The sequence below is a fragment of the Oryctolagus cuniculus genome, chromosome 4 (assembly GCF_051225735.1).
Source record: "Oryctolagus cuniculus isolate XC-2025 breed Fujian yellow rabbit chromosome 4, ASM5122573v1, whole genome shotgun sequence".
Classification (NCBI taxonomy): domain Eukaryota; kingdom Metazoa; phylum Chordata; class Mammalia; order Lagomorpha; family Leporidae; genus Oryctolagus; species Oryctolagus cuniculus.
The window spans coordinates 12,336,129-12,352,109 of NC_142870.1; the positions used below are offsets into that span (position 1 = coordinate 12,336,129).

Sequence of the window (15,981 nt, forward strand, 5' to 3'; positions counted from 1 at the left end):
AGGAAACTCGATGTTTTAAGTAATTTCAAGTATGTTTAATATCTGTCCAACAGAAATGTGATGAATAGTCAGGAGTCATCCATCCTAGTTTTGACTTCACCATCTGCCTTTTGCAGAACCAGATGCCTTTTCCCTTGTTTTGAAAATGTTCTGATCCATATGTGCAATAATTTTGAGAGAATGATGTGTGTGTGTTTGAATTTCCCAGGGAAAGAGGTACAATTCAATTCCTTTGCTTATTTGGATATCTTTTGTTAAGTATTTGGAAAAATCTCTGTACCGGGAACTGTAGAAGAGTAGAGGAGAAGCTGAAGATGTGACTCCTGTGTATAATCTATGTGGAAAAATCTACATGTGTCTGATGGCTTCCCTAGACCCTAAATAGCACAGTCCACAGAATTCATATTGTATGGTTTCTGTAGGGTGAACATCATGCCTAAGACACCTTCAGTCCTTTCAGAAAGCGAGCAAATGGAGAAGTTGTACTTGGACTTCTCTCAGATTCTGTTGACCACGATCTATCCCAAAGCTTTAAAATGAAACAGAACAAAAAATTTCCAAAATCTTAAGCCTCTAGGAAGTACATAATGAAATTTCCAGGCTTACAGATGACAGTAAGTTTTGCCAAATACTGAAATGCCAAACCATTAGAAACATCATGGGGACTGTGTGAGTAGGCAGCAGGGTGGCAGATAAGTGTCTTCTTGAGCAAATGGAAAATACAGCACTGAGCTAGGAAGAACCAGGAGACCTGTCCGTCTCTTTATAACCCAGTCTCTTAAGAACTTGGTTAAAGTAGAGCCAAAATGCCTGTCATTACTAGTGTAAGTATTGGTAAGAAAACAAGACATTACTCTAATATAAAACTGTCCAGGGAGCAGGCAGGTCAGGATGCTAGCATATCTTGTTGAAGTACCCGGGTTGGATTCCTGGCTCCAGCTTCCTGCCTGTGCAGACTCCTCAGAGGCAGTGGGCTCCAGTAATCTGATTCCTGCCCACCCACCTGGGAGACTAGAATGTCTTCCTGCCTCCCAGCGTTAGCCCAGGCCATCGTGGGCCGGCAGTTGGGAACTAACTGTCTCTCTCTTTCTCTCTCAAACAAGTTAAAAAATTTTTTAACTTCATAGAAAGTGGAATTAACAGAGAAGTTTATAATTGTGTGTTATTTCCACACCTGATATATTCTAGTTTTACACTCTCCAGTTTTACACTTTCCAACTTGGAAAAGAAGCCTTTGTGGCCCAGTGGATTAAGTTGCCTCTATCTGTGACGCTGGTATCTCATATTTGAGTGGCAGTTCAAGTCCCAGCTGCTCCACTTCCAGTTCAGCTTCCTGCTCATTACTCCTGGGAAAACAGTAGACGATGGCCCAAGGACTTGGGGCCCTGCCACCCGCATGGGAGACCCAGATGGAGTTCTGGGCTGCTGGCTTTGCGCCTGGCCTTTATGGCCATTTGGGAGTGAGCCAGCAGATGGAGGATCTCTCCCCCTGTCCTACCTCTCCTCCCTCTCTCTGACTTTCAAATAAGTAAAACATCTTTTAAAAAAAGTAAACAAGGATAAGATGACTATCTTACTAGAGTAAGACACTGGTAAGGCGTGGCTGAAGTCTAATCCACTGGAAATGTGGATGGGACAGATTTAGATGAATACAGATGTTTATATTAATTAAGAAAAAAACTCTAGAACTTTTTGCTCTAGTGAATGGAAGTGGGAAGAAAATTCAGCTTCCAATAGGACCTACATAAATCTACAGATGTGAGGACAAGAATCACTTGTTAAAGTTAGAAATGTATAAGGGGCACATTGGTAATTGGGTGAGAGGACTGAGAAAGATTCCTTTATGGTATTTAGTTAAGAGTGATGCCCTGTGTACTTCAAATGATATATAACATTGTGCAACTTAATAACATTATGTCAAAGAAATAGAGTGAGTTATCTTGGTTACATTGGAGTGATTATGGATTTCATTGATTTAAACAAGGTGAAATGCTTGTACACATTTTGATTTTTAAACTTTTCCTTTCTGTTTCCATAATCGCTGTTTCTGAATTCTGATGAGAATGAGAATGAGTGTGTATGCAAGTTTTCCCTTTATCACCTTTGAAAAACCAGCAGTGATTTCTAACCTTGTCTATGCAGTTGTGAGTGGTTCAAATTCAAAATTTTTTCTGTTAATAAAACTGATAACATTCTAATCTGTTATTACTTTCTGTGTGATGACCTTATTACAAATCAGAGACCATGTTCTTCAAAACTTGTTCTAATCCCCCCCCCCCCCCCGGGGACCTCTTATTTCAGAAGTATAAACTTAGAATTATGCCAAAGACCATTGAACTCTCCAGAGAGTAAATATCTTGTCATTGACTACTCTCTGGCATTTTTACTGAGAACTCCTTGTTATTTTCCTTGATTTTTTTTTCTTATTCTTTTTTTTTTTTTTTTACAGGCAAAGTGGATAGTGAGAGAGACAGAGAGAAAGGTCTTCCTTTTTTTGCCGTTGGTTCACACTCCAATGGCCGCTGCGGCCGGCGCACCGCGCTGATCCGAAGCCAGGAGCCAGGTGCTTCTCCTGGTCTCCCATGGGGTGCAGGGCCCAAGCACTTGGGCCGTCCTCCACTGCACTCCCTGGCCACAGCAGAGAGCTGGCCTGGAAGAGGGGCAACCGGGAAAGAATCCGGTGCCCCGACCGGGACTAGAACCCAGTGTGCCGGTGCCACTAGGTGGAGGATTAGCCTATTGAGCCGCGGCGCCGGCCTATTTTCCTTGATCAAAAGACATTTCCTTCAGAGAAGTCATTGAAATGGCGAGAATACATAGTAGTGGAGGGAGACTTGTATCCTAGCCCTGTAACTTATTTTCCTTTTAAGGCCACTTTGAGCAAGTCACTTAACCTCTGGCCCGGGTTCCCTTGCCAGTGAAATGTAGGCTTGGGTTGGATTAACAGTGATCACAAATGGAGATACACCGGCCCATTCCTTCTGGTTTTCTTGGCATAGTATTTGAAAAGAATTGGAATTGGAACACTGCTACGGGAAGAGTGCCCTCTCGAGGCCACCACTGGTCCAGCCGCTCTCCCTCTTCTGCTTTCTACTTCTGGCTTTCATAGGCCCTTGCTAATCACTGAGCTCTGGACTGGCTGTGCCTAGCGTGTAATCCTGTCTTTGTTTTTTCCCACTTTTCTCTCTTCAGATTTGTAGAAGATAAGATGTGGGTTACGTTTCTGGAGGGAAGTTCTGCCTTGAGTGCTCTGAGCTTAAATGGGAAAGAGGTAAAATAGCATTTTTTGTGTTCTAAACCATTTTAAAATTAAATTTCTGGTGATTATGTATCTTTAGACATGCAGCAAGATCATCTAAATGCATTTTCAGTTAGAGAGGATACAAAACCTCTGGTATGCTGGAGAAATTATTTAATATTTTTTATTTAAGCTAGATTTCTGACTGGCCTACAGTTATTTTGATCCCTCCCTAGAGATATTAACCATTGATGCAGATTAAGAAGAAAGCATGTTTACCACCTAATTTGGTTTCTATTATGATGTAAAAAGTTTTACATTTTTAATTGGAGTTGATATTCTGGCTCAAATGTAGATAGTAGGGCAGATTTCTAGCAAATGAGGAAAAAGCTTTCTTTATGAGAAAGTAATGGAGGAGGTGCTCCTTTTCTTAGGAACTTGTCTTATTGGCTTGGGTCATGGTACCAGTTACCCTTTTCAAGCATAGATAAAATAATTCTCATAGATAACAAGTCCAGCCTATTGAGTTATTTTTTTAATTCTTGGAACTATTCCTGACCTAAAATCATATTTATGGGAAAAATTTACGTCTGTAAATACTTTTATTCTTCATAGTGCTTCTTGTGTCATTTTTTCTGCATCTATTTATTTTTCTAAATTCTTCTAAATGAATACTAAATTTCTAAGTATATGGTTAATAGATAGGCTGTTTTACAACTCAGCCTCATTTCTTCAATGGTAGGCAACTCTGTGAGGATTTTCCTAAGCCTCCTCTTCTGTCATGTTACTTCAGGTTTTTGGAGAAAAATCTATACATGGATATTGTTTTTTTTTTTTTTTTTTTTTGACAGGCAGAGTTAGAGACAGAGAAAGGTCTTCCTTTGCCGTTGGTTCACCCTCCAATGGCCGCCGTGGCTGGCGCGCTGCAACCGGTGCACTGCGCTGATCCAAAGGCAGGAGCCAGGTGCTTCTCCTGGTCTCCCATGGGGTGCAGGGCCCAAGCACTTGGGCCATCCTCCACTGCCCTCCCAGGCCACAGCAGAGAGCTGGCCTGGAAGAGGGGCAGCCAGGACAGAATCCGGCGCCCCGACCGGGACTAGAACCTGGTGTGCTGGTGCCGCAGGCAGAGGATTAGCCTAGTGAGTCATGGCACCGGCCCAAGGGTATTGCTTTTAAATACATTTTGTTTGTTTTCCTGAATGTAATACTCATATGCTCATTCAAAAGTAAATCAGGAGGGGCCGGCTTTGTGCCCTGTGTTAAGCCACCACTTGCAGTACTAGCATCCCGTGTCAGCGTGCGGGGTCAAATCCTGGCTGCTGTGCTGCCAGTCGGCTTCCTGCTAGCTTGCCTGGGGAGGCAGTAGATGATAGCTCAAGTACTTGGACCCGGCCACCTGTGTGTGAGACCCAGGTGGAGTGTCTGGCTCCTGGCTTTGGCTGGCCCTGCCTAGGCTGTTGTGGCCATTTGGGGAATGAACCAGCCACAGGAGATCGATCTCTCTGTCTCTCTCTCTCTGGAATTCTCTTTTGAGTAAATAAACAATCTTTTTTTAAAAAAAGAAATCTTTAAAAAAAAAGATAAATCAAGAATTTCAGAAAAAAAATTTTTTAGAAAAAGACCACTCCCTATCCTGTGATGAAGTAATTTCTGTGAACCTTCGTGTAAGCACATGCATATATTAATACAAATGGGAGTATGCATACATACATATATATCACAAATATGTATCACAAATGTGATATACATGTACACACTTACATTCACAGACACAAATGAGGCCAAGTCATGAAAAATGTTTTCTTACTACCTCTTTACTTGAGAGTAGTATATCATGGACATCTTTCCACGCAAACAAATGTATTATTTTTAATGGCTGTATAAATTTCATTATCTGAATAATGTATAATTTATTTAACCAGACTCATTTGTAGACATCTGGATTGTTTTTAATTTTTAGTTATCTTTTTTTTTAAAAAAGATTTATTTATTTGAGAGGCAGACTTAGAGAGGGAGAGACAGAGAGAAAGTTCTTCCATTCACTGGCTCACCCCCAAAATGGCCGTGATGGCTGGAGCTGGGCTGATCTGAAGCCAGGAGCTTCTTCTAGGTCTCCCGAGTGAGTGCAGGGGCCCAAACACTTGGGCCATCTTCTCCTGCTTTCCCAGGAATGTTAGCATGGAGCTGAATTGGACGCATACTGGTGCCTATATGGGCTGCCAGCACCAATTTTTAATTATCTTAAAACCAATATCCCAGGGAACTGCTGTGTACCCATATTTTTCAGGGTTGTCTCATTATTCCTTAGGTTAAATTCTTAAATGAAAATTTAGTGTGTCAAAGAATATAGTCATATTACATTTTGATACTTGTAGCAGATTTTTTTTTTTTTTTTTTTTTTGGACAGGCAGAGTGGACAGTGAGAGAGAGACAGAGAGAAAGGTCTTCCTTTGCCGTTGGTTCACCCTCCAATGGCCGCCGTGGCTGGCGCGCTGCGACCGGTGCACTGTGCTGATCCAAAGGCAGGAGCCAGGTGCTTCTCCTGGTCTCCCATGGGATGCAGGGCCCAAGCACTTGGGCCATCCTCCACTGCACTCCCTGGCCACAGCAGAGAGCTGGCCTGGAAGAGGGACAGACTCCGGCGCCCCAACCGGGACTAGAACCCGGTGTGCCAGCGCCGCAAGGCGGAGGATTAGCCTAGTGAGCCGCGGCGCCGGCCTGCAGATTGTTCTTCAGAAAGGTTTTACCAAGTTATACCATTCTTGGGGTTGTCTACCACCTACTGTCCTAATTGGTAGTGGATAATTGTTTTCATAGTCCAAATTTTAAATGAGAACTTCCTCCTAGCACATAATCTTTTTATCCTTAACTAAGGAGTTTTGTGTCGTTTGTTTTAGATTATACTTCAATGTAAAAGTCACACAAATTTATAGGAAAGACAGAGTGCTAGTTTTACAGGTAGCAGTCATTCTGTTTTCAGAATGATTATTGATTAAAATGTAAAATGGTCTTCACCAGAAGGAGGGAGGGACGTTATGGGGGGGGAAGCCATTGTAATCTATAAGCTGTACTTTGGAAATTTATATTCATTAAATAAAAGTTAAAAAAAGAAAGAAACAAACAAACAAAAAATGTAAAATGGTCTTCAATTCTCTCCATATTCTTCTGACATTTGAAATGCCAAAACTGTATAGTCAGCATGTAGCAGCTGACAGTATAGCAACAAGGACTGAATGAACAGGACATTTATTTTAAAGATTTTCTACTGGCTCTTCTATGGTAGTTTCCTGTGGGAGTAATTATTTAATCTGTGGGATAAAGTCAAAGGAAGTGTAAAATTACGCAGCAAAGTTGTTGGTAAATTTACATCTGGCCAGGAAGAAATGCTGCCTATTGTAAAGGGAATTTGAATCTGTACATTCTAGAAAAGAAAACCTTTGTGTAATACTACAGTCTTTTAGGGGGGAATTTGGAACAGTCTTCTAACCATGTAAAAATTTAGTGTATGTGAAAGAATCACATTGAATCAAGTCCAACTAAGAAAGCTGTCTGTATACCTTTATGACTAAGGAAGCTCTTTAATTTCAAAATAGTTAATTTTCTTGTTGATGAATTTTTATTTTATATGTCTTTTACTTAACTAGTTATTGAATCGGACTATAACTATTACTTTAAAAAGTCCAGACTGGATCAAAAATTTGGAAGAAGAAATGAGTCTAGAGAAAATTAGCATTGCTTTGCCAACATCAACAAGTTCTACCCTGCTTGGTGAAGATGCAGAGGTCACAACAGATTTCGACATGGAAGGTTTGTTTAGTAAACACATGTACTTCTGTAATAACTGCCCATCAGTGAAGTCTGAGTATCCATGTTTATCTTTCTCCTTCTTTTTGAGACACACATAGCAGTATTAATTAGAATTTGGTTTTGCATCATATTGTTTTTATTTTGCTTTCACTTAATTATAATTTTAATTGTGTCACTCAAATATTAAAAGACCTTCATACATGTTACGTTTGGTCCCAATAGTTACGATTAAGGTTAGAAAAAAAAGTTCCAAGTGGATGTTCTCACAGCAGAAATGAATTTGAAATAATTTCTATAAAAAAACATATGTTTTATGATAATTTATGGATATTCAGAGTGGCTAGGAATGTACATTTGAAACTGAATCCATCCATGTAAGTGTTACCATTTGAAGTTTAGAATTTGGGACAAGTCATCCACATACAATAATTTCTTTAAACATTATTTAAAATGTACTTGCTTTCTGATGCTATATGCTATTTTATTCTAGCATATTTTTCCTTAAAATGCACACCTAAGTTTATAGAGTGGTCATGTATTATATTGTGCTACCCTGTACAGCTGTGTATCACATTTAAGAGTTGGACATCTAGCAAGAATGTCTCATTTCACACCCTATGTTCATTATTTATCTAGGTCACATGTATTTATATAGCACCCTTTAATGTCCCAGGTGTGTGTTAGGTGCAGGAAATTCAAGAGCTGTGATCCTTGCCCTCCCAGAACACACAGCTTAGTGAATGCTATACACAAGTAAGCAGACACTTAGAATTAAGTGTCACTGTTGCAATAATGAATGGGACTGTGGTGCTTCAGGAGAAAGTTGCTTAACCTGACTTTGGAAAGGTAGCTAGGTTTTCCCCAGAGGAATTGAAAGTCACATTGAGAATCCGAAGACTGAGGGAGAAGTCGTATGCACAAGCCCCTGGGGGAGAGAGAAGATCAAAATTGATTGTGCAAGTGTGTTTGTGAGGGAGTGAAGGAAGGAAAAAAAGGCCAGGGGAGGAGCAGGTGTGGGATGGAACATGTTGGGTTTGAGATGTTGGTGAAGTCATTGAGTCCAGAAGTCATGTTGGAGATAGGGGTCTGCCGCTCAGAAGAGTGCTCTGGACCTCCCAGGCAACTCTAATATGGCAGTGAGTCCTGGGCGTCCATTACTTTGGCTGGTAAGATCGTACAGACAGGAGAGAACAAATCCAATATGGAGGAACACAGAGGCCTGGGACTGGATATGGAGCATCAGTTTAATGACAGGCAGAAGACTGCTGCCCCATCAAAGCAAAGTGACAAGGAATCAGAAATGTAAAAAAGCTAGGAAAATCTGCTGGCTTATAATTAAGGAACAAAAGCATAGCAAGGAAGGAGTGGTCAGTGGTGTCTGTACCACAGAGAGATGAGGAGAAAAGACAGGGCTTGTCCTGATTTAATAACAGGGAGGGAAGCTGTTAGTGTCAGCCGTGAGAGGACTTTGATTAGAATGATAAAGCCGGGTGAGTAATCTGATATGAATGGATGGTGAAGCAGAGGGAATGTCCACAAGTTTGAAGGAAGCTTGACTGAGATGGGAGAGATAGAAAGGGCAGTTGTCCAGCGAGATTGGAGACCGCTGCTGGCTGTTTTTAAGTGGAGCTTCAGAATACTTAGTATTGAAGGGAAAGCCTGATGGTGGGGGGACAGCAGGACGGGATAGTAGAGTGAGGTCACTGGGAAAGCTGGGGAGGGTGGACCCCGTTCGTTGCATCCACAGAGACCCGAGTGCCAGCTCTGTGATCAGACTCCAGCATGGGAGAAGGGAGGGTGGTCTTTTCCCAGGTGAAGTGCTGGAGTGGTCTTTAGGCGTGCGGTGTTCAGTTTCAGGAGAGGTGAGAAGCTTCACGATAAAGCTCCTGAGGAGCCGGAGTGAGGAGAGCCAACCAGGAGATCATGGACTTGTCAGGCATCTTGGGGAGCCCAGAAGAGACTGGAAACCACAGAAGTGAGCTGGCTGCGGTCATCAGGACTGTAGTTTCCTCAGCAGCCGCAGTGAGCAGGCTCGGTGTGATGATGATAAAACACAACAAAAAGAACCCATGGGATCAATGCAGGATTGGAGTGTTGTCAAGCAAGTGCTATGGAAGGATAGCGAAACTGAGGAGATGTTGAGATGAAGAACTGCAGAATCGGAAGTGAGGTTCCAAGAAAAGTCAGGGGTTGGCAGATTGCCTCCGAGACGCTTCCTGTCCGTAACATAAAGTCAGCCATGATCCTGCAGAAGCTCTTCAGGTTCTCCTCTGTCGTCCGCTCAGCAGTTGCAGTCCATCTGCGGAGGAACATTGGTGTAACAGCAGTGGCATTTAATAAGGAGCTTGATCCTGTACAGAAACTCTTCGTGGACAAGATTAGAGAATACAAATCTAAGCGACAGGCATCAGGAGGACCTGTTGATGCAGGCCCATCATACCAGCAAGATCTGGAGAAAGAGCTTTTTAAGCTGAAGCAAATGTTTGGTAAAGCAGATATGAATACGTTCCCTACCTTCAAATTTGAAGATCCCAAATTTGAAACCATTGAAAAACCCCAGTCCTGAAGAAATAATGGAAAATTAATCTGGTAATTTGTCATGGATTACTTGTACAGTTAATCAAAAGTATCACAATAAACACATTTCACAATTAAAAAAAAAAAAGAAAAGTCAGGGGTTAAATGAGCGTGAGCAAACCTTGTGTCCTGATGAAGTCAAAAAAAGAAAGAGTAAGTGAGAGAGAACCTGGGAAGCTGGGAGGTGGTGGTCAGACTGAAGTGTTTGATTGAACATTTCAGAAGGTACGCAGTTCTCAAGGGTGTGTGTTGGAAGTGGAGGTGAGTTCAAGGACAGGACCGGGCTATTTAGATTGTTGAATGTGTTATCCACATGGACTTGGATGTCACACAGAAAGATGGTGGGGCCCCACTCACGACTTTGCTCTCTGGTCCTTGATGAGTGAATTCAAGAGACTGAAGGATGGAGGTTGGAGATTTCTCCAGCCAAGTTGGGGGTAGAGAGTGTTACAGAAATTCCTGATGGCATAGCCCGAAAAAAAACAGGACTTTTGTTTGTTCAGGATTGTGAGATTGATGTTCTGGACTTGGAATAAGGTTGCAAGGAGACACTGACCCAGGTGATTCATCCTTGAAGGCTGGTGGAGATGAAGGTGCCTCAGGGTAGAACTGGTCTTCAGTTCAACTTGAGAGCGTCTGTGGTGACTGGGGAGAGCATGATGGGTGGGTTGAGTCGGCCAGCACTGCCAGCCTTGCAGTGAGAGAGAGAACGCGGTGAGAGCCGAGCTCCAAGTGGTTAGTCACCCTGGCAGCTCCTCGCTCCGAGATGCAGCTATCTTCATACAGATTTTTATGTAAGAGCAGTTGTAGGAATTCTAGTTTGATCTGTACAAATTTTTATACATACTTGCATGTTTAATCAGTGTATGTTTGCAATGTCATAATGTTAGCATTATGTTTTTGATGTGTATTTTAACTCTTTACAGCTTAAGGTGAAAAAGAAATCCCTGAGTAATTAAAACAGTGGTATCCTTGCTCTTCCTCAGGTGATGTTGATGACTACAGTGCAGAAGTAGAGGAGCTGCTTCCTCAGCATCTCCAGCCCTCCTCAAGTTCTGGCCTCGGCACTTCCCCGAGCTCTTCACCCCGGACCAGCCCTTGCCAGTCACCTACAATGTCGGAGAGTCCCCTCCCCTCCCTTCCCATCAGACCAAGCCGAGCACCATCAAGAACTCCTGGGCCTCCAAGTTCACAGGGTATAGTTAATTTAGAAGTTTCTTATGACTTTGTCTAGCCAATGTGTTGATTTTTGGAAAGCCATTGTTGTACCCATATGCTAAAATGTACCTTGTTTTTCTGCATAAAAAAGGAGGAAATTTGGAAATGATAAGCCCTCCATGGAAAAGAAATTAGCACTAGATGAAAATTTTTCTTGATCTTTTTCTCCTATATGGTTAGGGTTATCCCTGTCTTATAACTTGATGACTTTCTGTTGATATGGTAAGAATCCACAACTGTTTGTGTCTATCTTTTTGTTCTTTCTACTGACCAGCAAGCTGTAAAAGACGTATTTAATATTTTGTGCTGCCTTGATAGGGCCACTAAGTAAATGAGCTTTCAGTACCTGGGGACTAGGTAAGAAGTCACCCTAGAGGTAACATTATTGCTGCCATTGTACAGAGGACAGATTGCTTTTGTTATTCAGACTGAAAATGTGTGCTATTTCCTTATACTGTAGTACAAATTTTTTTTTAAAGATTCATTTTATTTATTTGAAAGAGTTTTAGAGAGAGGTAGAGAGAGAGAGGTCTTCCATCCGCTATTCACTCCCCAGATGGCTGCAGTGGCCGGAGCTGCGCCGATCCGAAGCCAGGAGCCAGGAGCTTCTTCCGGGTCTCCCACATGGGTGTAGGGCCCAAGGACTTGGGCCATCTTCCATTGCTTTCCCAGGCCATAACAGAGAGCTGGATCAGAAGAGGAGCAGCCAGGACTAGAACCCGGTGCCCATAGGGAATGCCAGCATTTCAGGTCAGGGCTTTAAACCACTATGCCACAGGCCCCTGTAGTACAAATTTTAAAAATGAGCAAAATAGGACGTTTCATTATATATAAATAAGGCTGCTTCAAAAAGTTCCTGGAAATATGGAATGAAGATAAGTTTATTTTGGTACAAAAATTTGAAATCCATGCATAGTTTCTTCATAACATTCTTTCTCCATGGACTTTTTGAAGATCTCTAATACATACATTAAATATGTATTAAGTGTGTTCCTTTCTGCTGACACCCATCCGGGACCTGGGCTTACCTACTGCACTTGCTGCAGGTTCTCCTGGGGACACTCAGCCAGCGCCACAGCAGCAGCAGAAAGAGGCTTCCCAGGCCTTGGAGCCCAAGAGGCCCCCGCCTCCCCGCCCAGTTGCTCCTCCACAAAGACCAGCGCCCCCACAGAGACCACCTCCGCCTTCAGGTAACAAACCGGTTTATTTTTGTTTTTACTACAATTAAAATTGTTTCCAGTGTATGTTCAAATGTTTTCAAGTCTGTAGATTCTAGATTTTATTGTTTTCCTGTTTTTGGTGTTCTTTAGCTTTTCTTTAAAAATCATGGTAGGGATAACAGACTAGTTAAAAATGTTTCTTGAGTAGACTTCTCTGACATGTTTTCATAGCTACCTTCTTACCAGGGTACAAGAGGTGTTTAGTTTGTTTTGCCAGTTTGATGCAGTTAGGTGTGTACACTGTTGTTAGGTAAATCTAGGTTTAAGTTTTTTCTTCAGAATCCTCATTTTTTGTTTTTTATATGTCTAAAATCATTGATTTCTATAAAATTTATGACTAGAACAGAAGAGCATACATGTTCATACAAATTTTTATGTATTAGTTTGTTACTTTAAAAATAGTATTGTCATTTCAGTTCTAGTATATGTTGAATAATGGCTTTTTTTATAGTACTAGATAATAATACATAATTCCTACATAATACTTGACATCATGAATGCTGCAGTAAATCCTTGACATGTCAATTCTTTATTTAATGTCATTTCCTTTCTGCTGCATATTTCTCATGAACTATAAGGGGCTAGGAGTCCTGCACCTGCTAGAAAAGAATTTGGAGGTAACCATTTACATTTATTATCCTATATGAATCTTGGTTCCTTAATGTTTTGGAGTCAGATCCCTGAAAATGAAAGACATGTTGGGTTTGTTTGACAAAAGTCAAATGAATGACATTTATAGTCCAAATTTGAACTAGCTCCAAACTTCTATTATATTCCTGTTAAGTAAAATATTAGAGGTTAGGTTTTATTTGTGAGTAGAATTAATAAAAGATTCCATTTCCCAGGTAGACACAGTTGAACTTCTCTTCAAGGTCTGATTTCCTTGTTTTGATAAATAAATTTGTTACAAAGATTTAATTCCAAAAGCCATAATAATTTCAGAAGTGATTCAAGTGCAGTCAGTAAAGACCATTTCCCAAGTGTTTGACTACTGTTTCCCTGGAACTTCTTTTTTTAGTGGAAAAGCTTGTGGAATGCATTTTAAAATTGTAATGGTTACCTGATATATAGCTTTCATTTTGCACTTGTTATAAGTTGTCATGAATTTCAGCCCTCATTTGTTTACATAAGAACTATATGATTTTCCTTTACTTTTTTCAATAAGAAGATTTTTATCCAGAATTGTATCACTTTTTGTTTAAAGTATATTTGGTTTATACGAAAACGCACAGAGCTCAGTTGGAGATACACATTTGACAAGTTTATTTAGTCTAGTTCTCAAGAAAGAATGAGGCAAGCTGTCACAGTTTCTCAGAAGAGCTTTTGCAAATCCACTTTGTTTTTTTTAAAAGATTGACTTATTTTAAAGATAGACAGGGGCCATGGGAGAGAGGAGATACAGTGACAGGGGAAGAAAGAGAAAATAAGGTGTTCCATCTGCTCTCCAAATGACTCCAGCAGCGGGGATTGGGCCGTGCTGAAGCCAGGAGCAAGGAGTCCAGGCAGGTCTCCGGCGTGAGTGGCAGGGGCCCAAGCCGTCAGGCCAGCTTCTTCCCACGCACACCAGTAGGGATGTGGATGCAAGTCTACCTTGAGTCTTGGAGTCCCACTGTACACGTGCAGTTAGTCTGTTTCTACTCTGTCTATGTAATGGCACTGCTGACCAGCTCAGGTGTTACTACAAACTAGCTTTGTGTGCAGCTTTTAATGATTTCATACAATAAGAATCATTAACTTAGCATTACAGCTTCTGTATATACTGCTAGGTGATCATTTTTCCATTGATCTACAGAAGATCTTAACTTTTCCCATTTCAAGCTCCTGCTTTTGTTTGTGTTTTTATAGTAAGTTCTGTCATCTGCTTTGATTAGGAAAATAATCTGTAGAAAGTAAACTTTATAATTATTTGTGAAAGTTACATTAGCAACCCAATGGCTTACTTAGAAATCTGTTTTAACAAATCAGATTGCTTCTTTTCAGAATGTTTTTGTAGGCTGTGTCTGTGACATTTTATTTTTCCTGTTACCTATAATTAAGGCAGTAAGCCTAGAAGTTGTTATTGTACTCTAGAGTTTTTGAAAATAACACGTTAGAAACTAACTTCTCAGAGTCCTGTGTAGTCACAGAAATTTAAGATGAAATCAAGACTTCATTTATGACTTATTTTCCTTTTTGACTGTCAAATGTTGGCATTTTTATTCATGATTAAATTCTAGATATAGGAAATGAGGCATCATAAAGCAGAGGCTTTCATTAAACATTTTTAAATTTCTACTGCCATAATCTCAGATATAAAAAGAAAGTTATTCCATTTTTATTCTTCTGTTTGAGGAAAGGGAGGGCTCAGGTTTGGAGGGCCTTTCAAGTCACTTCGGCTTGTATTGATATCTTTGAAGAAATTTAAAGAAATGAAAGAGCCATTTTGAAAATGTGAGTTTAATGCAGAGATTGTTTTATGTGCCTGCCTGGCATTCTGTAATGTGGGCGCTGAACAATATATAGCTTCTGTTCTTTCTCTGAAAAGGTATTGGAGCCCCTCCCAGTCCTGGGGTGGCTAGGAGAGAGATGGAAGGTAACAAGACTCCTGCATTGTGGAAATGGTTCTCTCGCTTTATATCTAAATGTCAGCCCCTCCAGTGTTGAAAGCATACTAAATCTTTTGTTAGTCCAACTGCAGATGTGCACTCCTGCTTCTTGTGAATATCTTGTATTTTCCCCCTTTCCATTCTATGTTGTATCTAGTTTGTAATGAATATCCATCTAATTTTCCTGAAATTCTTATGTTGTTTGTACTATTTCATGTATTTTTCATGTACAGCTAGATTGTGAAATTACATTTTAAAAAATGCCTTTTCAAAAGAAGTCAAATGCTTAGAAATGTACTTTACTAACTTAAAAGTTTTAAAAATTAGTAATTATAATTAAACTCTTAGTTCAGTAATTATGCAGTATTTTGTGGTAGATTTCAGAAACACGGTTAGGTTTTTGTATGTTGGTACTGAGCTAGATTTGTTTAAAATTACATTAAGATTGGTGGCCATTTGTTAAGATTATAGCAATTGAAGAGTAAATGTATTTTTATAATACCTGTACTTGAATTTCTCTTCAAAAAGGAGAATAGATCTAACAGGTGTCCCATAATAGTCCCTGCTACTTATCTGGGCCCTAACAGCAATTTATTTCATTTCATCCTTCAGCTGCTTTTCTAAAGAATTCAACCATATTTTTTTTTTAAGATTTATTTATTATTTGAAAGTCAGAGCTACACAGAGGAGAGGCAAAGAGAGAGAGAGGTCCTCCATCTGCTGGTTCACTCCCCAACTGGCCACAACGGCCAGAGCTGCGCCCATCTGAAGCCAGGAGCCAAGAGCTTCTTCCGGGTCTCCCACGCAGGTGCAGGGGCCCAAGGACTTGGGCCATCTTCCACTGCTTTCCCAGGCCGTAGCAGAGAGCTGGATTGGAAGTGGAGCAGCCGGGACTCAAACCAGTGCCCATATGGGATGCTGGTACTGCAGATGGCAGCTTTACCCTCTATGCCACAGTGCTGGCCCCAGTTCAACCATATTTTAACACTGTCTTCCATAAGTTAGATATCTGGTAATAAGATACACTTGTCTTCTGTCTTCATCAAAGAATTTTGGTATAGAAACCTAAAAAGCTCATAATAAGATAATTTTATTCACAGTGATACCTGCAGCTTGAAGCCCTGAATCGGTAGTGTTAGGGGCCTGGTGGCTAACTTGAAGAACACAGCTCTGCCTGTTGCCCAGGAGCCGTTTGTCTGGCAAATACCTCATCCCTGTGACCGGTCACGCAGCTGACTGTGTTTTCGTGCTTCCCGGGAGAGAGCTCTGTGGAAATGTCACCTTAAAAGTGACTCCCTGCGTGAAGCATCAGACCAAAGGCTGCACATGTCTCCCT

At 40.9% G+C, this 15,981-nt stretch overlaps 2 protein-coding genes across 39 annotated transcripts in view; both read left to right on the forward strand.

Annotated features, from left to right (window-relative positions):
* SYNJ1 (synaptojanin 1) overlaps positions 1-15,981 on the forward strand; it is a 105,248-nt gene that overhangs the window by 75,813 nt on the left and 13,454 nt on the right. For 18 of the 38 annotated variants that reach the window (XM_089330313.1, XM_089330292.1, XM_089330315.1 and 15 more), the window contains 4 exons: positions 3,193-3,271; positions 6,883-7,045; positions 10,609-10,818; positions 11,887-12,030. In XM_089330313.1, the coding sequence (XP_089186439.1) occupies positions 3,193-3,271; positions 6,883-7,045; positions 10,609-10,818; positions 11,887-12,030 (596 nt within the window). 38 annotated transcript variants of the gene reach the window in all.
* On the forward strand, positions 9,239-9,715 carry LOC100339009 (ATP synthase peripheral stalk subunit F6, mitochondrial). The gene has a single exon (XM_002716808.6). The coding sequence runs from the start codon at positions 9,285-9,287 to the stop codon at positions 9,609-9,611; it is 327 nt and encodes a 108-aa protein (XP_002716854.4). The 5' UTR covers positions 9,239-9,284; the 3' UTR covers positions 9,612-9,715.

What these genes read in the sequence shown, in the direction of transcription:
- LOC100339009 (XM_002716808.6), top strand. Translation starts at nt 9,285, where the DNA reads ATGATCCTGCAGAAGCTCTTCAGGTTCTCCTCTGTCGTCCGCTCAGCA.